The sequence below is a fragment of the Gossypium hirsutum genome, chromosome D09 (assembly GCF_007990345.1).
Source record: "Gossypium hirsutum isolate 1008001.06 chromosome D09, Gossypium_hirsutum_v2.1, whole genome shotgun sequence".
NCBI lineage: Eukaryota > Viridiplantae > Streptophyta > Magnoliopsida > Malvales > Malvaceae > Gossypium > Gossypium hirsutum.
Genome location: NC_053445.1, coordinates 39291556 through 39316382, shown reverse-complemented (window position 1 = coordinate 39316382; position 24827 = coordinate 39291556). Strand labels below are relative to the sequence as shown.

General features: G+C 32.5%; 2 protein-coding genes and 1 pseudogene across 5 annotated transcripts; 1 reads left to right on the top strand and 2 right to left on the bottom strand.

Moving 5' to 3' along the window:
* The first annotated feature begins 6815 nt into the window (after positions 1 to 6815).
* LOC107891491 (auxin response factor 4) lies at positions 6816 to 11949 on the top strand. Of its 4 annotated transcripts, none has more exons than XM_016816317.2 (12): positions 6816 to 7847; positions 7992 to 8048; positions 8330 to 8512; positions 8611 to 8695; positions 8797 to 8887; positions 9115 to 9279; positions 9549 to 9668; positions 9790 to 9865; positions 10308 to 10434; positions 10555 to 11306; positions 11388 to 11578; positions 11651 to 11949. In XM_016816317.2, exons 1-12 carry the CDS (start codon positions 7524 to 7526, stop codon positions 11823 to 11825), a joined length of 2346 nt encoding a protein of 781 aa, XP_016671806.2. In that variant the 5' UTR covers positions 6816 to 7523; the 3' UTR covers positions 11826 to 11949. The 4 variants fall into 4 exon arrangements, with proteins under 4 accessions (XP_016671806.2, XP_016671805.2, XP_040956533.1 ...); XM_016816316.2 differs by having other exon boundaries at positions 10308 to 10470; XM_041100599.1 differs by lacking the exon at positions 11651 to 11949 and having other exon boundaries at positions 10308 to 10470; positions 10555 to 11286; positions 11388 to 11576.
* Positions 11950 to 14006: 2057 nt separating this feature from the next.
* Positions 14007 to 19435, bottom strand: LOC107891492 (isovaleryl-CoA dehydrogenase, mitochondrial). The gene is made up of 15 exons (XM_016816318.2): positions 19124 to 19435; positions 18919 to 19002; positions 18749 to 18806; positions 18467 to 18591; positions 18336 to 18380; positions 17863 to 17911; positions 17645 to 17754; positions 16835 to 16911; positions 16366 to 16416; positions 16206 to 16270; positions 15738 to 15892; positions 15601 to 15641; positions 15466 to 15520; positions 14884 to 14940; positions 14007 to 14248 (listed from the first exon to the last, which is right to left on the bottom strand). The coding sequence occupies exons 1-15, from the start codon at positions 19232 to 19234 to the stop codon at positions 14102 to 14104; spliced, it is 1230 nt and encodes a 409-aa protein (XP_016671807.1). The 5' UTR covers positions 19235 to 19435; the 3' UTR covers positions 14007 to 14101.
* A 967-nt stretch (positions 19436 to 20402) lies between these two features.
* LOC121220765 (glycine-rich protein 2-like) lies at positions 20403 to 21282 on the bottom strand (annotated as a pseudogene).
* Between the last annotated feature and the right edge of the window lie 3545 nt (positions 21283 to 24827).

Below are 24827 nucleotides of genomic sequence, written 5' to 3'. Positions count from 1 at the left end.
TACAGCCAAGGAAAGCACTACACAAATCATTTGTGGCTTAGCCACTGGACTAAAAGTTTCATGAAAATCCACACCAACCTCTTTTGAATAACCTTTAACCACCAATCGATCTTTATGTCAAGTTACACTACCATCAACATGTCGTTTGAGCTTGAATACCCACTTATATCTTACAGCTCGTCTATTAGCAAGTAAATGAACTAATTCCCAAGTGTTGTTTTTTTAAGGGCCTCATATTCATCCTAAGCCGTCTTAGTCCATTTAAGACTGATAAATGCTTCTTTAATGGTTACGAGCTCACATTCATTAAGAGCCACTGAAAAAACTTTGGCATTAGAAATACCATTCTTAGAACGAGTGGTCATAGGATGAAATTTAGCGATCAGCTAGCGGACTGTCTCACGAACAGGTGTCTGGCAGATTGCTTGACGAACAAGTGACTGGAAAACTGTCTCACAAACAGGTGACTAGTAGATTGTTTGATGAACAGCTGACTGGCGGGCTGTCTCGCAAATAGGTGATTGGTGAACTGTCTCGCAATTAAAGGACTAGCGGACTACTAAGGGCTGCAAAAACAAAGTACTCTTAGAATGAAGATGATATTACGAACTAGAAGGACCAACTACTTCATTCATATTAATAGAGATAAACATAAACGAAGATTCATCAAATACAATATGCCTTGTAACAAACATTCTGCTAGTCGAGTCCAAACAATTGTAACCTTTTGATACTATGTTAAAACCAATAAAAGTATAAGGTTGAGATCTATATTGAAGCTTATGATTGTTGTAAGATCTCAAGTGTGGAACAACAGCAGCCAAACACTTTAAGACTAAGAAAATTTAGCTTCGTGTTGTACAAAACCTCATGAGGCGATCTCCTTTGTAAAATGGAAATAGGAAGAATGTTGACTAGAAAAACAACATGAAGAAAGACATGTGCCCACAAGTGCATAGGAAGATTAGTTTGTGCCATCAACGCTAACTCGGTTTCTATTATGTGGCAATGTTTTCTCTTAACCACATCATTCTACTCCGATGTGTAGGGACAAGTCAACCGATGTTGAATACCTATCGTAGAAAGTACTTCAGTAAAAGAACAAAACTCTCCTCCCTAATCACTCTGAAACAACTTACTCTTGCTGTTGAATTGAACTTCAACAAAATTTTGAAATTGCAATAACTGATCAAGAGCTTCTGACCTGTGTTTAATCAAGTAGATCTATGAATATCGACTATGTACTTCAACAAAAGAAACATAGTATAAACAACCTTTTAAGGAAATATGAGTAGGTCCCCATAGGTCTGAAACAAACATTTCAAACGCAAAGGAATACAACATTTTGAAAGTAGGAGAGGGAAACTTGTGTGATTTCCTTAGTTGACACACTGAACACACCTTGTGAACTTCAGACTTAAAAGACTTCAAATTACAACTATTCAACACTGTTTGAACTACTTTATTACATGGGTGGCCAAGTCTTTTGTACCACACATCGAATGAAGATTCAAAAAACTCAGAGACTAAACAAGAACTGCTAACATGTGACTGGTAGACTATGTGGCGGACACGTGACTGGTGAACAGGTAACTGGCAAATAGTTTCATCCTGAATTGGTGATACATCAAACCAATACAAGCCTTCATGCACACTCTCCACTAGCAAAACATTCCATGTATGTAAATCTTTCACAAAACATCAAAAAGGGTAAAACTCAAGATAAACATGATTATCCTTGGCAAACTGAGCAACAGACAACAGATTCTTGCACACTTTAGCAACATATAGAACATTCTTGAGTTGCAACACCCTAGAACCAAAATGAATAAAAGAAGAACTTATATAAGCAACAGGTACATTGGCACCAATGCCCACAACAAGCTTACCAGTACTTGTATAATCAACAACAGTAGGTATATTAGACAAATCATTAGTGACATGATATGTAGCCCCTGAATTCAGATATCATTGTTGACCTGATTTGCAGGGCGTGGTCGAGGCAAAATGACATCCTGGTGAAGTGGACGACGGAGCCTTAACATGCATGGAAAACTTACATTGGTTACGATTAGAAACACAACATTGATGGTGAGACTTTCTTGACTACTGTTGCCAAAATAATTCTGACTTGTTCGGGATCAAGTACCAAACTACCAGCTGTAGTGAAAACATGACACATGTTCCTTATCTTAGACAAATATTCTTTAATGGACAGCTGCTTTTTTTTTCTAAGAATAAATAATATGTCTTACACTAGAAATCTTCATGCTTGACTTAGTAACAAACCGTATTTTACGAGCCAGACATCTAGACTCGTGCTAGCACTAGTGAGATAAACAAAAATCTCATCACACACAGTTAACAAAAGCCAAGATGCCAAGAGTTTGTCTTGTTGGTTATGCTCCAAGAATGCATCTTCACTTTCAATTATCAAATAAAAAATAAAAATTTGGTTTTTAATTATTTAAATGATGTAATATACTGATTTTTAAGCTACAATTACAATTCCACATGCCTATAATTAAAATTAAATTATTATAATAAACAAATGGGTTAATAATCGGAATGGTCCTAAACTTACATCCAAATAAATTTAAATTGAGAATTTACACGTATATCTTATATGCGGAAGATAACAGGACCTTAGGCTAATTCACATGTAATATGCTAATATTTATCGTGTATTAAAGAAAGAGAGAGAGAATGATGAGACTAGAGATTACAAAAAGAGTGCTCTCTTAATGCGGCTGCTTTTCTGACTCACTGAGCCGTCCTTTGTCACTCCACTGAAGGGAAGATTTTGGCAATTTGTATTTATTATTTAAACCTTTTCTTTGGACTTAATCAGTATTTAAACTATCTAATTCACCTCATTAGTTTTTAGCTTAACGGTCAATAAAATGTTAACACATGGCAAAAAATAATTTCAAAATTTATAAAGAATTTGGATAAATAGTCGTCTTTATTCATGTTAATTTTAAATGTTTTCTTTAACAATTTTATATTTCTTTTATAATTTCAACAATAAAAATATAATTTAAGAAAATTCTTTATTTTATGTAATTTTAAGATTTTTATTTTTATTTATTTCAAGTGCAAAATGAGTCGAGATACAAATGAACTTGGACAATCATATGCTTGGTTCATTGTATTTATCTAGTAATTTAGCTCTTAATGTTTATAAAATTTGTCATTCTAGTTTGAATCCTAAAAAATTCACATAACTTTACCTATAACTAAACAATTCATTTCCCATAATTCTAACTTCTGTTTTGAAATTGGATATGGCAACTTGAGCTCACCTTTTTTTTTTCGAGTATTGAATTTTGTTGTTTGGTGATATTTTTTTTATTAGAAGTTGGTTGGTTAGTTGTTGTAGCCTTTACCAAAGATTTGTAATCAACCTTGCTTCATCAATTGCAATGTTTTATACTGAAGTAGGATAAAATTATAAAATTTTGAAGCCTAAAGCTAAGAGTTCTGAGTCAAGAAATTTAAATTATTTTTTTAGAGGACCGAAAATTTATTGAATTTTTTAGAATTCAAACTAAAATGATAAATTTTGTAAACATTGAGGATTAAATTTGTTAAATGTTTTATATTTAGGATCAAATTGATATAATGTGTAAACATTGGAAGGCTGTATTTGTTATTAGACCAATAAAAAACTCTAATCAACTTTGAGTAACCAAAATATTTAATTTCGAAAAATTTAATGACTAGCACAAAAAAAAATAGTAACATTTTCATAAGTAAGATTTTAAAGAATTACAAAAGAACATAAAAATGAAAAAAAAAATTTCCTGAAGCATAAATTTAGTTTTTTTATAAAATTGAAATTTTATAGAAGTTTAAATCTTTTACACTAACTTGATTTGATACCTTAAAAATATATACACAACATGCTAAATAAAACTTTGTGATTTTAAATTCAAATTCCTTAATCAATTAATTAAGATGTTATTTGATGGATTAAAAAACTAAGTATATTAATGCTAGAATTTAAAATGATTTGTTATGTTAATAAACTGAATAAAATTATGTCTTGATTATTTGTTTCATAATTTTAATTTTATTAATATAATATTTTAGATAAAATTAATTATAAATTGGACATTTTCATTTTTAACAAAAACAAACAAACAATTTATTTTAAATATAAATTTTAAAAGATAAATCAACTTAACCTTTTCATCTCATTTGATAATCCATAGTAAAACACCAAAAATGTGAAAAATAAGAAGTAAATAAATGTAGAATAATACCTAAATAGTAAATTTATTAAAATATTAAATGAAGTAAAAAAATATTATAAGTATGAAACATATTTAAAAGGCTAATTATTCTTTGAATAAAAAGAAATTGGGCTAAATTAAAACATTGGTCCCACTTGTTCTAAAGTCTTTTACATTGACAACTCTTTTCTTTTTCTTTAATTATTATAATTTATGATTCCTGTGTCTGCCCTTTCACCAAACTGAATACTGAAAAAGATTTTTACCCCCCTTCAATTTTGGTCCCACCTTTCATTATTTAAAACTATAAATTTAGATTTTAAAGTAACATATAATAAATAATAAAATATAATGTTTAAAACTAATCATATTAAAAATACATATGCAATATGTACGGAATTAAAATAAAAAATAATTTAACTTGTGAGTAATTGAACTATTAATTATAACATTTCTTGTTTTTTTTTTTTTAAGATTTGCTCAAGAGCTATTATTAGTGTAGCGGTAGAAAATTTGTTTATAATTCTTTTAAACATGAATTCAATCCTAAACATGTTAATTTTCAATTCTTTTATTTAAAAACTACATAAAATTATGAAAGGATTAAAAAGACAGTTAAAATAATAATTGTAGTAATTTAATAAAAGGGTCTTGTAGTAATTTCCTAACCGACTTGGCATACGGTTAATTCATTACACCAACTTAGTCAGGGGTTTTACTAATAGCATAAAGTATAAATACACAAATTTGGTAAGAGAAAACATTTTATATTAAAAATTTTTATTTTTTAAAGGAATGAATCTCAAAATTATACATGAACTTTGATTCAATCTGTAATTTGATACATGAACTTTAATTTGGTGCAATTATACACATGAAACTTTGATTGTGTTTAAATGTATACATGAAACTTTAATTTTGATTCAATCATGCACATTTAAAGAAATAAATATATCAATTTATTTTTATATTGGATAAATATAATTATACCTATATGTAATACATAAACAAAAAATGATGGTATACCAATAATTGTGTTAATAATTTATGAGAATTTGATCAAATCAAAATTACATGTATAAAATTCCACAAAATCAAAGTACATGTATAGAATTGCACATTAGACTAAAGTTCGTGTAAAGTTTTGAGATTTATCCCTTTTTTTAAATTTACTCAAGAACTATTATTGATGTAGTGGTAAATAATTTGTTTATTACTCTATTAAACACGAGTTTAATCTTTAAACATATTAATTTTTAGTTATTTATTTAAAAACTATATAGAAGTATGAAAAACCAAAAAGATAATCATCATCATCATCATCATCATTTAATAAAAGGATATCATAGTAATTTCCTAATCAAACTAGCATGCGATTAACCCATGATATCAACTCAATTAATGATTTTATTAATAGCAAGTATAATTGCAAAATTATAAGACACATGTTTCCCACGTGTGTAATAAAAAAAACCGTCTTGCAAGTCCTTATAATATTTTAATACACAAATTTGCTTTCTTTCGCTTGTAAAAAGAAGGGATAAATCTTAAAATTATACATGAACTTTGATTTAATGTGTAATTATATACATGAACTTTAATTTAGTGCAATTATACACATGAAACTCTAATTGTGGCTCAAATGTACACTTGAAACTTTACTTTTGATTTAATCATACACATTTAAAGAAATAAATACATCAATTTATTTTTATATTAGATAAATATAATTATTTATGTATGCAATATATCAATAATTGTGTTAATAATTCACAAGAATTGGATCAAATCAAAATTTCATGTATAAAATTACACAAAATCAAAAAAAATATATACAATTGCACATTAATCCAGTGTTTATGCATAATTTTAGTGGTTAACCCTAAAAAATATTATCAATCTTTAAAAGCACAACCATCATGTTGGTGGGTTTGATTAAATTTGGATTTGTTTTACATCAATCAAATTTATTATCTTATATTGATTAAATTAATTATAAATATTTTTAGTGTTTTATTAATTTTTAATAATGAATCAAATCATCAAATTTTACACTTTTGAATAAAAGAACAAAAAGGTTTTCGGATTGAAACTATTTATAGTCCTTTTCTAGTTTAGAAATAGGAAGGTAATACGTTTCACACACTCAAATTCATGTTCTGCTACATTAACAACAATATTTATATTAATTGAGTTCAGCCTTAATTAACTAAATTTTATTTTTAAAATGTTGAAAAATTTGTATATAGAAAGTTGAGAGAAATTATAAAAAATCGAAATTAATATCAATTGCAAATTTACATATATATATGTATTAACTGCAATTGAATCTATATATATAGATATTATTAGGTTCAACTTTAATGGATTGTTCAGAGTAAAATAAAGAAGGCAAAGAAGATTTTCTTTAAAAAAAAAAAAGTTAATTGATTAAAATACAAAGTTGGTTTTTGCTGCATTGAATTGGAATTGAAAACCTCTGTTTTGTCTTGGTTGGTGGTAGGCCACCCTTGGGGTGAAAATATACTCAACTATACCTAAATTTAGTAATATGTATTGTTTTTTATATTTAAAAATCATAATTTACGGATAGTTAAGTTGGTGAAAATGGGTAATGATATCAAGATTGGGTCTGACTTGTTTAAACTGTGTTGTTTATTAATTAAAAATAAAAATGAAAAATATTAAAAGTTGAATGTGATGATGAAACTGGATTAGTAAATTGAAGAAAAGAGGAAAAAGAAAGCAAAAGATAAAAAGAATGGAAGGAAAGAGAGGGCGTGTAGTGTCATACCATTGTCGCCCCCACCCAACACAGTTTCCTTTCACTTTCTCTTCTAAGTCCAAAAGCCAAAAAGCCACCACACAGCATTGGCTTTTCTTTTCTTTGCCTTTTGTTTTTCCTCCTGCATTTGTCCATGTCTGCTGCTCCCTCTTCTCAGTACCTGCAAATGGGGGAGGAATCATACTTCGAATTCCTTGTTATTATTTGACCACCTTTCTTTTCCTCTCTTTTTACCCCTTCCCCATGTCTTCCTTCTCCCTCTTTTCTCTTCTTCTCCTCCCCTTTGTCCCTTCCCCTTAATCTCCATTTTCAACCCATTATTTTCACTCTATTTCCTCACCTTTCTGGGGGAGGGGGGGTTACCCTTTTCTTTATTTACTCTCATTCTACTCTCTCTTTTCCTTTTCTTTCTTTTTTTTGTCTGGTTGAGTGAGTTGGTTATGTGGGTACTTGCACTGAGGTGAAAAATTCTCTGGCTTTAACAAAAACTTGGGGTGTTCATGGAAATTGATCTGAACCATGCACTGAGTGAGGTGGAGAAGACTGCGGTTTGCAATGGGGACTGTGACAAACTGAACTGTGTGTGCTCTTCATCTTCTTCAAACTTAGCTTCGCCTCCATGTACCTCTTCCATTTACTTGGAGCTTTGGCATGCTTGTGCTGGCCCTCTCACTTCACTCCCGAAAAAGGGAAATCTTGTTGTTTACTTCCCTCAGGGTCACTTGGAGCAGCTGGCCTCTGCCTCTCCTTTCTCTCCTTTGGAAATCTCCACCTTTGATCTTCCCCCTCACATCTTTTGCAAAGTGGTGAATGTCCAGCTTCTTGTAAGCACTCAATTTTTCTTCCTTTTAACACTGAATTGTTTTTTTCCATTAACCATTAGCCTGCCCTCTAAAGCTTTTAACTTTACCTTTTCTTTAAATTGGTTACTTTCCTTTAATTGAACTTTCTTTTTTTTTCTTTTTTAGGCCAATAAGGAGAATGATGAGGTCTATACACAGCTCACTTTACTTCCTCAGCCGGAGGTATATATAGTTCTTATATTGGTTTTAGAACATTTCAATGTTTTTTACTTGCATAAACAATTCGATGTAAAATTGTGATATTTTTTCGGTATTATTGTTATAGGGAGGCTTTACAATGCCTCCAGTGGCTTGAACCAATTCCTTTCTGCATACATTAAATGTAAGAGGCAGTGGTACTTTGGGATTTTTGCGCAGTTTCATTCATGTCTGCATACACTTGCTTGTAAGAGGCACTCTAAATTCCATGGTTTTGGTGATTTAAATTTGGGATTTTTGTGCAGTTGAGAGGGCCTAATTTGGAGAGCAAGCAGCTGGATGAACTAGGTGTGGATGAGGGAGATGATGGATCGCCTAAAAGATCAACCCCTCACATGTTTTGTAAGACGCTAACCGCATCGGACACCAGCACTCACGGAGGGTTCTCCGTTCCTCGTAGAGCTGCAGAAGACTGTTTTCCTCCATTGGTACGAGTTCATATTCTTAATCCTCATGTAGTATTTACCTGGCTGCATATTGATCCTAGAAACTTATTGCCTATCTAATGGTGTTTGCCTTATTTCAGGATTATAAACAGACGAGGCCGTCTCAAGAACTTGTTGCCAAGGACCTGCACGGAGTTGAGTGGAGGTTTCGACATATATATAGGGGTAAATTAAGATAGCAGTTTCGACATTTCGGATGATAGTGTTTAGAATGTATTTTCAACTGAAAGAAACATTGATATAGTTTAATGTTTATTAATTTTTAGGTCAACCGAGGCGACATCTCCTTACTACAGGCTGGAGTATTTTTGTTAGTCAAAAGAATCTTGTTGCTGGTGATGCAGTGCTCTTTCTGAGGCATGAACTTCTGACAGTAATTAATTATTCCGTTCTATTATTCCCTTCTGGAGCGCACAATCATCCTCATTCTAATAAATTGAAATGCTTTTAGCAACTTGAGAATCATAAATATCTACTGACATGTGAAAATATGTGGAAGTTTTTAGGGTTACGATGCTGCCTTGTGTTCCCTCGGCCTAGTTATTTGGAGTTCTCGCTGATTTATCTTTTCTTCAACACTATAGGGGTGAGGATGGAGAGCTCAGGTTGGGAATTAGAAGAGCTGTACGACCGAGGAATTGTCTTCCTGAATCGGTTATTGCTAAACAGAATTCATATCTGAATGTTCTTTCTCCGGTGGCTAATGCATTATCCATGAAAAGCATGTTTCATGTCTTCTACAGTCCAAGGTAAGTGTCTCTTTCAGCTTACTCATGAAATCAACTGGTATTGTGCAACAAAAAAGGAATAAGATGGGAAGTGATTTAAATAAAAAATGGAAGAATTTTGAATGCCTTCTAAGCCTATTTCAATGCCTATTGAGTGATTCTGAAAGTTTGATTTTGGAATGAGATTCGGTTCTCATGTTGATGAGCTCTTAAACTTATTTTAAACGCACTTTGAGTGAAACATTTTATGTGAAATGGAATGGTAAACCTATTTGAATTGTATAATGCAGGGCCAGCCATGCAGAGTTTGTCATACCCTTTCGGAAGTATTTTAAAAGCATAGCAAATTCAGTGTGCATTGGAACAAGATTCAAAATGAGATTTGACATGGATGATTCGCCCGAGAGAAGGTATTGTTTGATAAATTGCGGGTCATTACTTAAATCAATTTTTTTTTCCTTTGATTTTTCCTCCTTTACTTGTTAATGGTTTTTATTTTGATAATATACTCACAGTGCTACTTGCATGCAGGTTTAGTGGTGTAGTGATGGGAATGGGGGACTCGGATCCTTACAAATGGCCCAATTCAAGGTGGAGATGCTTAATGGTGAGCTCCTAATGTTAGTTTTTGTGCTTAAGCTTTTATTTGTATAGTCTTTTTCAAAACACTCAGACAAGTGAATATATCTGGTCTTTATCAACTGTTCTTTACAAATCCGAAAATTGATGAGCGCTGATAAACTGTTCAGAATGGAAAATAATTGACGAGAGAAAACAACTAGGAAAATCCCTTAATTGAACTGGTATTCTAATTAGTACTAAGAGTTTGTAGCTGTCACTTGGCTCATGTTTGGGGTTTGATTTTTGGAAAATTGTAATGTTCCTATGATTGGACGACGAGGCCTTCACTTAAATGCGTACATATGCACATTTTTTTTTCTCGTGTGTGTTCATTGTATTAATATATAGAAGATAATTTCAAAGCTAATAAATGATACTTGTTCGAAGACACTCTTTAGTATAAAGACTTTTGTTATGACATTTAACAGGTCAGGTGGGATGAAGATAATATGATTGATCGCCACGAGAGAGTCTCACCTTGGGAAATTGATCCTTCTGCTTCTCTCCCACCCTTTAGTATTCAATCTTCCCCGAGGTTGAAGAAACTACGAACAGGTCCGCAGGCTGCCACACCCGACACCCTCATTGCGGGTGCAAATCTCTCTGCTAGGTTGGTAATATTGTTGCATTTTTATACTCGGTTAATTTATGCATTCTGTGTTGTTTTTCTTTCAGGGGGGAGTCGATTTTTGGACTTTGAGGAACCGTTGAGATCCTCTAAGGTCTTGCAAGGTCAAGAAAATGTAGGTTTTGTATCACCCTTATATGGGCGTGATACTGTAAGCCGCCCGCTAGATTTTGAGATGCAATCTCCTGCACATCATCAAAGTATTGCGTCAACAGGGATTGAAAAGAGTAATATTAGCGAGTTTATGAGAGTTCGCTCCACCACATACACAGGCTTTGCGGATTCTAATAGGTTTCCGAAGGTCTTGCAAGGTCAAGAAATTTGCCAATTGAGATCCCTGACACAAAAGGCTGATCTCAATCTCGGTGTTTGGGCGAAAACCAATCTTGGTTGCAATTCATTCAACATGCATCAAACACTGAGAACCAATTGCTATCCGCTAGCATCAGAAGGCCTTCGAAATATGTATTTCCCTTACAGTGAATTTCTCAAAACCGTCCAAGAGCCGACAATGAGCTCTTATGCATGTCCACTTCCAAGAGGTAATGTCCCGTTTAATGCTTCCTCAATTAGGACAGGGGTAGGGGTTATCGTGGATGGGTTCAGAAAACCGAATCAACAGAATGAGCATAAGCCATTGGAGAATATTCCAAGTCCTGCTTCGGAAAACAATTTGAGGAACCAACAGGATGACTCCTTCAAAAGAAATGTTGCTGGATGTAAACTCTTTGGGTTTCCTTTGAATGTGGAGTCGCCTACTCCAAACTCACAAAATTCTGGTAAGAGGAGTTGTACAAAGGTAAGTTTATCTTAGGGTCGAACTCGAATTTAACCTTACTTTCTATTCCTCTCCTACTGACTTTGACTTAACCGACCGAAGGTTCACAAGCAAGGCAGCTTGGTCGGAAGAGCTATTGATCTCTCGAGACTGTACGGATATGACGACTTGATGATTGAACTTGAACATCTATTCGGAATGGAAGGCGTATTAAGTGATCCGGATAAAGGGTGGCGGGTATTGTACACAGATAGCGAGAACGACGTAATGGTGGTTGGAGATGACCCTTGGCAGTAAGTGTCATCCAATTTGTTGCACGATAGCGATTATTATCATTCTCCTAATATGTTAATGTTTGGTTGCAGTGAATTTTGTGAGGTGGTGTCGAAGATCCACGTATACACCCAAGAAGAAGTGGAGAAGATGACAATAGGAACGGGGAGCGATGACACGCAAAGCTGTTTGGAGCAAGCAGCAGTGATAATGGAAGTATCAAAGTCATCCTCAGTGGGGCAGCCAGATTCATCATCTCCAATGTAATAAGGGTTTGAAGATTTGATGTTTGTTTGTTTGTTTGCTTGCTTGCATGTTTTTTTGTTGATGTTGTGTTTGCTATGTGTGCAACAAGTTGTTTGAATGGATCCTTAAAGATTTCTTTTATCTACCAAGTAATTGTCAAATTGGAAGCTAAAAGTGGCCTTTCTGCTATTATTATTATAATGGTATGTTTGACAATTGAAGGTTTTGGTGTTTTGCAAAGGCACCTAAGTTTGATACATGCATATTGAGGAATGGTGTCATTTCAAAGGCAGTTGAAATGACTCACGTTAATGTCAAGTTTATAGGTGCTTTGAATCTTGAGAACCCATTCCAAACATGGGTTCCCAAAGCTTGGGGAATTTTTATTGGCTAACATATGTAAATCATCTATTTGCAAACTTGTATTAAACATCATTTACTTTTAACTTAAAACCCCTCGATAAATTTTAGTAAATGTACTTTACCAATCTTTGGAGCATTAGCTCTTGAGTTTATTTGACTCAAAATTCTTTTATTTATTGCAAGGGGACTATAAATAGTTTTAAATGTTGTATAAAAAAATTTAAAAAATGTATATAAAAATTATAATTCCAGAAAAGAAAAAGCTCTTCTAAATTAAAAGAAAATTTAAGAAAAACTAGAAATGCAAAAGAATGTTAATTTTTAAAAAAAATAAAGTTAATAATACATGGTTGGTTGTCTACATAGCCTCATCATTGGTAGGATTTGATGTTTCAATCGAAATTAATAATAATAATAATAAAGCAATCTACCCAAAAAAACATAGAAAAATACAATAAGATATGAAACAATACAAGCGTTGATACTAATACTATGGTGGTAACTACGGCGGTAACACTTGTAGCCTCATAACTCTAATATTTTAGAGTAATTTGTTGGTTATTTTAGTAGGGTTTTAGGATTTTTAATTTATTTTATAATTTAATTTTTTTGGAATTTAGGAATTTTATTTGATTGATGTTTTAAGTTAATTATATATTTATAGTATTAAATAGGACTAATTTTCAATTTGTTCTTATCCAATGTAGGTTCGACAAAACATGAGAAAGAGTGGCTTGACATAACTAGATTTTCGTTTAAATAGAAAATGTTTTCATCCCAGCGAAAGCAAACAAACAACTTTATGCTTCATCAGCGCATGTATTTGAGAGTTTTTTTTAAATTATGATCTTTAGGAGTTATAGAAAGAAACAAAAAAAAAAAGGAGAGGAGAAAAAAGAGGAGCCGTCCAAGCTTTCACATCAAGAATCAGTAGATTCCAATGAGAAGACAAAGTTTTTCATCGCTTTTTCCTTCTTGTTTCCTTTTATTATGTCTAGTTTTTGTTTTAATTTTAAGATATTTTCTAAATTCTCCATTAACTAAATCTCTTTACTAGAGTTACAATGGATTTCATGCTTAGTTAATTGAATTTTATCTATTTCCATCTCTTTTTATTGTTGATGGAGTTTAGATTATTTATTCATTTTTATTTTTCTTTGATAATAGTCTGGTCAGCTATTAGTTTGACAAAACCTAAAGAAATTGGAAGAGGAGTTTTCGTTTTAGGTCTAGAATGAATAACTCTTGGCCTTGATTAGATGAGCCAATGTGTGATTCGTAATTAGAATAGGAATATACCTGATTACTTTTGGGTAGCCATAACAGGGGTAGTTCTTAATCAATTTGGTCTACATTATTGATTTAATAATATAGCTCAATAGTTGGGTTAGATTAGTTCTTTAATTGCTCGGGAGAGAATTAAGGGAATTTTAGTTCCCAAGTGAATAATCAACTCTATTAGGATAAATTGGGTGAAGATAGATCAATTAGCCAACACATTGGACAAAATTGTAATCCTAGAGTTTTACTATTGAAGGGCAATCCGGATTTTGCTTCTTCATAAAGTCCCTCATTCATCTAACGATTAGGGGTCAATTTATTTATTTTTCAATGAAGGGCAATCCAGAATATAGTACAAGGACTGCTATAGTGCTTTTACAACTAAATTTCAATGGTTATCGGTTCATCCACATGCCACATCATTCATAAGAAATCGGCTCGAATTTACAAATGACTTGGTCCAAAACCCGGTTTTAATTCTGACATAATAGGAGTGTTGTGAATATAAATAAAATTCCTGCCAAACTTAAGATCTCAATCAATGAGTTGCAATCAGAGTTTATGAGAAATGAGATTTGATTATTTCTATGAACTGTTATTTTATTGTACAAACATGCAGATTTTTGGTATTGTTAACAACAGCTTTCACTCTCTTACTCCTCCTTAAAAAGCTCACGACCAATCACCATTCTTCTTATCTCACTTGTTCCTGCTCCGATTTCATACAGCTTCGCATCTCGAAGCAGACGGCCGGTTGTGTACTCATTTACATATCCGTTACCACCTAAACATTGTATAGCCTGCAAACCCGAATACAAATCAATAACATGATTTGGATCACAAATTACAGAATATACCATGTGATCTTCCATGTATGAATATGACTCAAACATGGATTGACACTGTTTAGAACAACAAGGCCTACGCTGGATTAGCAAAATACCAATTGATTAGTTTACACATCATCAAACTCTTTAACAGCTTTTTAGCTGTGATCAGCTTCAATGCATGCGGAGCTGAAGACCCACTAAGACTGTTTGGCAGTCAAACAGGAACATGACAGCAAGATGCTAGCAGAAAGATCAGTCAGACAGAGTATAGCCCTCTTGGATTTTAACTACCTTTCATCTGCCACCACTCTACCCGAAGTAGAAGAAAAATCTGTTCAAGCCTATTTTTTTCTATCCTGTATTCTGCCATCTTTGTAAAGTTCACATGTATATATATACCATTTGGGAATAGCTATTATTTTGTCGTTTTAAGCATGACACTATTGTTAGCTTTTAGTAGATACCCTGGATTGACCATCTTAATGCTATAAATTGTATGACAAGTCTGCAGATTATAATACCATGACTTCACTCATTAATTGCAGCACTGTTTTCATGAATGTAATACAAAGAAAATTGTGAATAAAAACAAGTAAATCTTTCACCTGCAAAGCAACTTGAGTGGCTCGTTCAGCAGCACAAAGTATAACTCCAGCACAGTCCTGAAATTTTGCATCCACAAAAGTTATTGCATGCCTGAGTTGAGGCGTGCCATACTGCTATACAAGAACACACATTTATTTGATTTTAAGTTCACTTGATCTACATGCCTAGTCAAATAACTGAATCAAATAAATGGCAAAACCCGTTATCCTCACAATATATAGAGAATGTCATCTGAAGTTAGAGCAGCTGTTAATGGTATATGTTCATGTTCATGCGAGCATGGAGAATAACATTGGCCACATAAAATCATCAAGAATTAATAGTATCTGTGAAAGACCAAGAAAACCATGGCATGCACCCCTTTTTTTCCCAACCAAAAATAAATAAATAAGGACTTCATTTCTTCAGAAACAATCTGATAATAATAGTATATATGTGGAACTTGAAATATTTGCACCTGATGATGATAATGACCAGGTTGGTAAATGTATCAAGTTTCATACAAGAATACATACAACTGTTTTTTTAGAAAAATATCATAAAAAATTTCAGGAATAAGATAAAGGGAAAATAAAAGGAACCTTAGGGTCAACTCTCCCATTGTCGCAGTCCCTTGCAACAGAATAGGCATAGGACCTGAAAAATGAAAGCTGTCAACTTCCGCCATATGTAAATTAAATTTAGAAAGACTTGAAATTTTTATCACAAAACTATACCTTGATGATTGAAGAGAAGTATACATGTCGGCAACTTTCCCCTGTAATTGCAGTGAGCAAGAATGTAAATCTAAAATTCTAAGACAAGCATCCACAGAACATCATCAGGATAGCTTCTGTTAACAATTATTACCAACCTGAATAAACTGAAATTCCCCGATAGGCCGGCCAAACTGTGACCTCTCTCGTATGTAAGGAAGAACAACATCAAGACATGCCTGCATTATACCAATGGGCCCAGCGGACAAAACAAGTCTCTCCAAATCTAGTCCTGACATCAATACATAAACTCCTGAAACAAGCAAAAACCCTCTATTAGAATATAACACAAGAAAACATAATATTAACTCACAGCTGAAACACAAACCTGAGCACCAACTTTACATAGTACTGGCATAATAAAGAATACAAACTAAGACTCCTCTTACAGTTTCTTTTGATAAATATTATTTACTTCTAAAATAGGGTTTCTTCAATCATATATGAAGTCCATGAGGTCATCTGACTAGGCAGCATACTTTTACCACCATAAAATATCTGCTATTGATCAATATATAGTTCCTATGCCCTAGAAGAAGAGGGAAAAGCTTTCAGAGATGCAAGACCTTTTCCTTCTTTGCCAAGAACATTTTCTTCTGGAATGAAGCAATTCTCAAAGACAAGCTCACATCTGCTCAGACCATCACACCATTATCAGTATGAAAGAGAGGAGCAGAAATGGACTTCAAAATATATGACTTCATTTACAGCTGTACAGACACATACGTATCACTTCCTCGCATCCCAAGTTTGTCCAATTTCTGAGCAGTGGTATATCTGCATAGTGACAAAAAATCAAAAGAGTAATGAATAAATCTATTATCTCATTTTGTTATCAAATTGTGGTCTTACATATGGATTTTATTTTACCTTGAAACAAGATACTCAAGGAAAGGTATATCTAAAAGAAGGGGGGGGGTGTGACAGAAATTTTATGTATTTAAAACTCATTGATACCAGCCAGCTATCAGCCATTTAGAAAAGGGTGACATAGGTCTTTACGGTCTATATCCAATAAATATTTTTATGAAAAAATAATAATAAGTTGCAGTCATTTCAGGCACCCAAGGAGTATAGTCACAATTGTTTATGTTCTACCATACAAGACCAAAAGAAATGAGTTCATTTATGGACTATCACCCAATGTCCTTTATAGATAAACAAAATGCACAGTAGATAGCTATGATGCACGTACCCAGGTATTCCCTTCTCAACAATAAATGCTGTAATTCCTTTTGAGCCAGCTGTGACATCTGTCTTTGCATAAACAACCTAAAAGATTTGATGAATAAGTATAAAACAAGAAATTTTAGCAGAAGAAAAGTTGTATATTGAAGAAAAGAGGATAACTTTATCCATTTTAAGCAGGGCTTCTTACAACCAGACACTCTGGCAAGGAAAATTTACCACCTAAGGACCGTGTAAAACGGTTTTCTATTCAAGCAAATAGTTTATCTGCTGAATGCTACTGCATGCAGCTTAAAATAAGCATAAAGCACTTGCTACACTGGAAACCACATACAAGTTCAACTACATTTTAAGGAAAAGCATTATTCCATAAAAACTTGTCCTAATCATAATGGAAAGAAATGTTGCTTACACCTAACTATATTTATTGGTTGGAAGAAATACAAACAACAGTCTCCTGCCAATTGGATCACAGGAAAAAGCTGAATCTCACATTCAACAGGAATGTAAGGTTTAGTTATCAAAGTATGGCATCTCTAAATGGCATAGAGTATTAAATTGACAACACTAGATAAATGGACTGCTGAAGAAGAAAAACTTACCACCATATGCATATCATTCACTAGCATGTCTAGCAACTAACAAAATTAATGATTATTAAGTATCAAAATCCACTCAGTCTAATAGGAAGTGACCATACATCCAGAATGTATGCTTCATGTAGATATTCAGGTCAGTTTGGTATACTTATAAGGCTAAGGCTATTTATAGACAGTAAATTTTATACTTTCTTGCGCATCAATCTTAATAGAAATACCAATGTTTGAGCAACGGGACCATTAGTGCACCACATCTTGTTCCCATTTAGAAGATAACCCCCATCAACCCGATCAGCTTTGCACTTCATGCTAACAACATCAGAGCCAGCTGTAGGATTGCAAAAAAAAAGGCAGATGAAATTATTAGAATTTGTGCAGCCTAAGAAATGTTAATAAATCTAAGATATAAGCTAAGCAAAATGTTTTTCTAAGTTACCATTGGGTTCACTCATAGCAAGGGCTCCTACATGCTCTCCACTGATGAGCTACAAAAAGAGAGAGAGTGGATATATCGTAAAGGAGATAGACTCCAAAAGAAAGAATGAAATAAGTAGGCAGAGGATCTTACTCACAACAAAGAGAGAAGATAACAATGGTACACATAATATTAGCGTGAAGCAGGAGAGTAAGAGATGGTGATATTGTCATGTTCTATTAAATGTAAGAATGCTGTTAAGGGGAAAAACAACTAACAGCTAGCAAGTGATAATGCATTAAGAAGAGATCCTAAATGTACAAAACTTGAGCTTGACAATACAGCAATATAAAAAAATCCCAGGCTATGTTGATTATAGCACACACATAGAAAAAACTGAGTTTTTTTTTTTTTTTATATATATATCATTTCAATGCCAATAAGGCAATATATTCAAAATTAATGAAAGTTGGGCATTGGATTCGAAATAAAACCTTTGGTAAGTATTTCTCTTTCTGGGCAGGGTTTCCATTCCTCACCTAAGAAACCATAAAAAATATCACCTTAAAACCTGTTAGAAGATGCAGATTGAAAATAGAATAACAAAGGTAATAATTTGGTTTACCAACTGATTGATGCACAGATTAGAATGAGCACCATAGGAAAGACCAACCGACCCCGAAGCACGGCTTATTTCTTCCATTGCTATGCAGTGATACAAGTAACCAAGACCAAGTCCTCCATATTCCTCTTCAAGAGAATAAAAAATACAAGTTCAAGGAAAAAATCAAGTCTTCTTCATTGATGATGTACTTATAAAACAAATAGGATCTTTTAGGCTAAAATTTGTATGGAATCCTTTTGTATTTCACATTTACAGTAAAAGGGAGAAAATGGGTATATTTACCTGGGGCAGTTATCCCATGAAGATTAAAATCCCCCATGAGCTTCCATAAATTAACCTCCTGGATAAATGAATGAGTGAAGAAGCAAACAGAATTCAAAGAAATGAATAAAAAATGAGAATCAAACCAAAAAAAAAAGTAATAAAAATAAAAAGATTAACTTAATTCGAACCTTGGGGAAAGAATTAGATTGGTCGATTTTGGAAGCATGAGGCGCTATATTTTCTTCTGCAAATTGCCTAACACTTTCTTTGAACTGGCATCATTAACCAAAAAAAAAAAGGAAAAGAAATCAAAGGAACTGGGAAAATCTAATGAAAACCAGAATATGTCAAACGTAAAAATTTACATTCTTTTTTTTAAATTAAAAAAAAAACCTGTAATTGAGTTTCATCAAAGAGTAAGGAAGTTGAAGAGAAAAAAGCCCGCTGTCTTTCTTTTCTCAAAATTTTGCTGCAAAAAGAACTTGCAGCAATTATCCTCTGCATTTTTATTTGATTTTTTGGTTTTTTTTTTCCGATTATAATTGAAAATCTAAAAATTTATACACAGAGAAACAATTAAGAAGAAATAGATGGAGATGGAGCTGGAGATGAAGATGAAAAACAAGCATTAGTATTTTTTTGTATCTTGGGATGTGTGGCGTGCTGGACTTTATTTAATTTTGGAAAGGACACGCGGTGAATTTCAATTGGTGGGAGGAAGTTGCCAAGTGCATTGCTGCTATTATCTGAGTAGGACGAGACGAAGTTTATCCTTTTAGTTAATAATCTTCGCTTCATTTATTATTTAGGGTGAGTTTGGATATTTGATGCGTTTATCTACGGTTAGTGTAAAAATAGTGATCGGCGGTGAGATTAGATACTGTAGTATGGGATAAAAAATAAGCTAAATGCACCGCACCACACCCAATTGCCCATCTAAACTCACTCTTAGTATACGAGTATGGACACTTTTTTTAACTTTTGTATTAATTGAAGGGTAAATTTCAAAATAGTTATTTTTCTTTGTTTTAGATTATATTTTAGTCATTTATGTTATCGTGTTGTAACATTTTAGTCACTGAGTCGTCAATTGTCGTTAACGGTGTTACGGTAAGCTGATGTGGCATGTTAAATCATTATTTCAAATGAAAATTTTAGATTAAATTATATAATTAGTCTCTATATTTTTTTGTTTTGAGTAATTTTTTTTTCTTTTATGTTCTTTCAACTTTCCTTTTTTTTTTCATTCTCTTCTGCTTCTTCTTCTTCTATTTTCCTTCATTCTCCATAGTTTTTCTATATTGTTCATTTGTTAAAACTAGTCCCTATACTTTTATTTTTTGAAAATTTTAATTTTTTCTTTTTTTATTTATATGATATCTATATAAACACTTGATGATAGTGAGTTCTAACATTATTTTCTTCTTCATTGTTGTTTTTCCATCGATACTAATGTCCACCCTCACTGTAAGACTACTACGAAAGTACCCATTACAACCATTTGCTAACTTCAAAATAAAAAAAAATGACTAAGAGAAATTGTTCTGCATAAACTGGAAAACGAAAACTTAAAAAGCAAACCATACGGCAATAACGAAATCGACAAAAATAGTAGCGTAAAAGGAAAAAAGGATGGATCGGAGAAATGTGGATGACACATTTAAACCCCTTATCAAAAATAGCGACCACTGTTGGGGCATTCCCTAACGAAATGCCCAGAGCCTCAATAGTTGTAACAAGCACCGCTGCCGCCGTCGCCATATCTGCCTCCACCACTGTTTCCACCTTGCCCACAGTCCTGTGCTAAATGGCCCATCTCACCACACTTATCACATCTACCGCCACCACCGCCACCACCACCACCTCCACCATAACTGCCTCTCCTTCCCCCTCCACCATAACCATCGGATACATCATTATAACCGCACCACCACCACCATTGCGTTTGGATATGGAGGGGCCACGAACAGGGTTGCCATTGGGACCAGTAACCTCAACAGCCCTGGGCCGACCTTCAGAAGACTTGACAACGTACTTGACCTCTTCACCATTAGCAAGGCTACGAAAACCCTTAGAATGGATGTTTTAACAAATGGAAAACATAGAAAACTACGTTAAAAAAATGGCGAAGGGAGGAAAACAGAGGGAGAAGCAAAAGAGAAAGGAAAAAAAAAAGAACAAAAAATGAAAGTTAAAAGAACATAAAAGAAAATAATTAAATTGCTCAAAACGAAAAAATATAGGGACCAATTGTATAATAACTTAAAATTTTCATTTGAAATGATGAATTAACGTGTCACGTCAGCTTATTGTTACACCGTTAATGATAATTAACGGTTCAGTAACTAAAATAGTACAACACAATAATGTAAGTGACTAAAATGTAACATTTCAAATATAAGTGATTAAAATGTAACCTGAGGCAAACAAAAGTGACTATTTTAATAGTTTACCCTTAATTGAATGGATAAAACAAATTTTTTTATATAAAATTTGAAAGCTATATGCAAATCATTAAGCCTAAAAAATTATATTACCGTATTAACTTCCATTAAAAAAATAAAAAATAATCAACAGAGCATAATCTAATTATGATTATAGATATTTATTTTTACTTTTAAGCTTAGGCTTAAGTAAAAAATTGTCCCCATAATATAGTATTTAATCTTATTTAAGTATTTAAAATTTTATTTAATTAAAAAGATATCTAAATTATGATTCCATTAAACAAAATGGTATTCTAGTTTTAAAAAAATTTAGCCAATAATGGTGTCATACGTGACATTTTAATTAAATAAAAATAAAATAAAATATCATTTAATATTATATTTTTCAATTATTTTAATTATTTTTTTGGCATTTTATTCTTCATGATTTCCACCCTTTTAAGTTTTAACCATGATTCAAACACTTTACTTCCGCATTTCTTAAAATCCAATAAAATAATATCATGATTACTTCAAAGAAAACTAAAAATCCTATCACACGTATATGTATGTAGAAACCCTTGATTTAGAACACATATGCGTGTTTAAACAATGAAACGTACGTTTTGAAACTAATTAATAATAATTACACATAAAAGATGTATGATACTAAAATAAAAATTAGATTAAATTTTGAGTAAAACGAAATTTAAACAATAAATACATCAGATTGACAAGACTAAATGCACTACAATTATTTATTATGGCGCCGTCATCAAAATGAAGGTAATAAATTGTGCATATTATAATAAAAACAATAAAATAAAACTTTGGTTGAGTGGTAAATTTAAAGTTTTACTAATCTAATTGGCACATGTTTGAATACCACCATATACATATTTTTATTGATTTTTATTAAAATGAAAAGGCTAAAATACCCTCAAATAGTATAACATATTTTAAATACAGAAGATCATTTTTGTAATTTTCTTAATTAAGTTGATGACCTAGTTGAGGGTGACAGCAACATACTAAAACACTTAATAAATAATATAGATATATAATTGAGGGAGATAATAAAGTATGCATAATAAAAAAATGTACAAAAATATTAAAATGAAGTTTTAGTTGAGTGGTAAATAAAATGTATTTTTAATCTAATTGGTGTGGGTTCAAATCTCACAATATATATTTTTATTGTTTTTGTTAAAATAAAAAGATTAAAATACTTTTGAATAGTATAACTTATTTTAATTAGGAAATATTATTTTTGTAAAACACCAACTCAGTAAGACACTTAATAAATAATATAGATGCTCAATAACATAATTAGACTCGATTGGCTTAATAAGTTTTATTTAATATTAAATTAATTTTTTATTTAGTTAAAAATGCCATATGTCACAATTTTATTGATTAAGAGAAATTTTTTAAAACATGAGTGACGATTGGACCATTTTGTGTCACAAAATCATGATTTAAGTATCACTTTTGATAAAAAAAAGATGAATATCTAAAACGTGACTCCTCACGAAGGAGATGGCGCGGGTGAAGGGCATTCTTGCTGAAACAGAGGATCAAATCGAAAGATCGCGAGAGCAGGATTGTATACGCGATCAGGAAAGGGCGGGCTTACTAGCTGCCCACTCTGAACTCCAGAATCATAGTTCTATTCTACATGTGGAGAAGAACCGTCTGAAGTTTAGAATAAATGAACTTCAATTTCGGAAGGATCAACAAAAATTCCGTCATAAGTAGACACTTGTTGGCCCTTTCAATTCCCAGAAGGAACAGAACTTTCCTTTTGGAAATCCTAAGGGCAAGGTTTCTGGTCTTATTGCGGAATGGGTACTTATAAGCTCCGAAGTTCGGTCTAGATTTAAGAAATGTTTCAATAAAGACGAATGGTTCATATCTCTTTTCTCCCGAAGTCAAAAGCCTTGAAATTTTGAGCTTTTAAAAATCAACCTTATTATCAATAAAATTATTTAAAAATCAGTAACTTTAAGAAACACTTATTCTAATCTTGAAAATTTTAAAATACCAATTTTCTTCTAATGCTTCTAAAAGGAATAGATTTTATATTATATATAGATATAGATAAGTTTTTTAATAATAAATATTTTAGTTCAATTATAAATATATCATAATATGTATATAACTTTAGCTTAAAAAATTAGTTGAGATTTTAGTAATTTTAAATACCCAAAAATAAAATAAGTGAAGAATAATAAAGAGTTGTATTATCTTTTTGCAATTGCTTCAGACAGCCCAAATACGATTTTATAGCTTTGAAAATTGATGTATTCCAGAAGAATAGAAAGGCTAAAAAGAAAAAAGAAATTCATTTATGGACGAAATCAGTGTAAAGATAGAATAAATGATGGCACATTCAATAGGCAGTTAAAATCATCAATCATCAACATCCAAGCTTCATGCCAAACCTTATAGCATCATCCAACTCTTTAGATTAAACGAAGGGAGTCTAGTTCCAAGAGTGCTTTAGTTGAAGCAAGTGTTGAACAGGCAATGTTTCCTCATAATTGTTTTAATAAAGGCCATTATTTGGAATTATCGAGGGATTGGTAATGAAAAATTACAGGAATTTAATTCATCATGATCTGTCTTTCTGAGACAAAAGTTAAGGCCAAGATTTCGGAGAAGAAACTTTCTTTTTCAAACTGCTTTGAAGTGGCAGCACAAGGGTTTAGAGGAGGTTTGGTTTTACTTTGACACAAGAATTTAATTCATCTTGGTGTTAAAAACTCTACTGATCAAACGATTAACTGCTTTATTAAGGAAGGGAGTAAAGAATGGCAAGCTTCTTTCATGTATGTACAATTGAACAAGGAAGCTAAGGCACGGTTTTGGAGGGAGTTGGCGGGTTGGGGTTCAAATCTTAGATTGCCATGGATGATCGTCAAGGATTTCAATGATTTTGCATCTCTGGCTGAATGATGTGGGGGAGCAAGTGATTGTGTCAACAAAATGATATTATTTAAAGAAAGATGGAGTTCTTGTAACTTGCTAAGTATCGGGTCTAATTGAATGAAATATACTTGGGTTCACAAGTCACAAGGTAGAATTATTTTGCAAGAGACTAGACCGAGTTTGAATTAATGATTCGGTATTGAGAGTTTTCCTAGAACTTTATGTCTTTACCTTGTTTCATCTCTATTCAGATCACCTAATCTTGTTGAACACCATTGAACACCATGGGCAAATATGTTCCTCCGAAAGAGTTTAGACCTTTTAGATTTGAGGCAGCACGGCTTACTAACATGGAGTTTGAAGAAACTTTTACGAAGCAATGGGCGAATAACTCTGACAGTCTTACAAATGCAATTGTAGATGTTACTAAGGCAGTGAATGAGTGGAAAGAGTCGTTTGGTAATATTTTAGTTAAAAAGAAAACTAGTCTGAAAAGACGACGTGGGATTCCACAAGCACCAAATTATATGATCTCGTCTCAACTTCAAAAGTTGGAGGTAGATCTTAATGATGGATATCAAGCCATTTTGATACAAGAAGAACTGTTATGGCTTCAAAAGTCTTGACTTGATTGGATTTCAAAGGTCGAGCGAAATATAAAATTTTTCTACTTTGATGCATGATAACAAGAATAAGGTAATGGGGTTGTTTATTGATGAAGTTTGGGTGACTGATCAAAA

Bases quoted from the DNA above. Each gene is read 5' to 3' on its own strand.
- LOC107891491 (XM_016816316.2), top strand. From the start codon at position 7,524: ATGGAAATTGATCTGAACCATGCACTGAGTGAGGTGGAGAAGACTGCG. The intron at 8,888-9,114 runs GCATGAACTTCT...TCAACACTATAG, and splicing joins GATGCAGTGCTCTTTCTGAG to GGGTGAGGATGGAGAGCTCA. The intron at 9,669-9,789 runs GTATTGTTTGAT...ACTTGCATGCAG, and splicing joins GATGATTCGCCCGAGAGAAG to GTTTAGTGGTGTAGTGATGG.
- LOC107891492 (XM_016816318.2), bottom strand. From the start codon at position 19,234: ATGCAGAGGATAATTGCTGCAAGTTCTTTTTGCAGCAAAATTTTGAGA. The intron at 16,271-16,365 runs GTATGTGTCTGT...TGGTCTGAGCAG, and splicing joins GGGATGCGAGGAAGTGATAC to ATGTGAGCTTGTCTTTGAGA. The intron at 14,249-14,883 runs GTGAAAGATTTA...TCGGGTTTGCAG, and splicing joins CCACTCAAGTTGCTTTGCAG to GCTATACAATGTTTAGGTGG.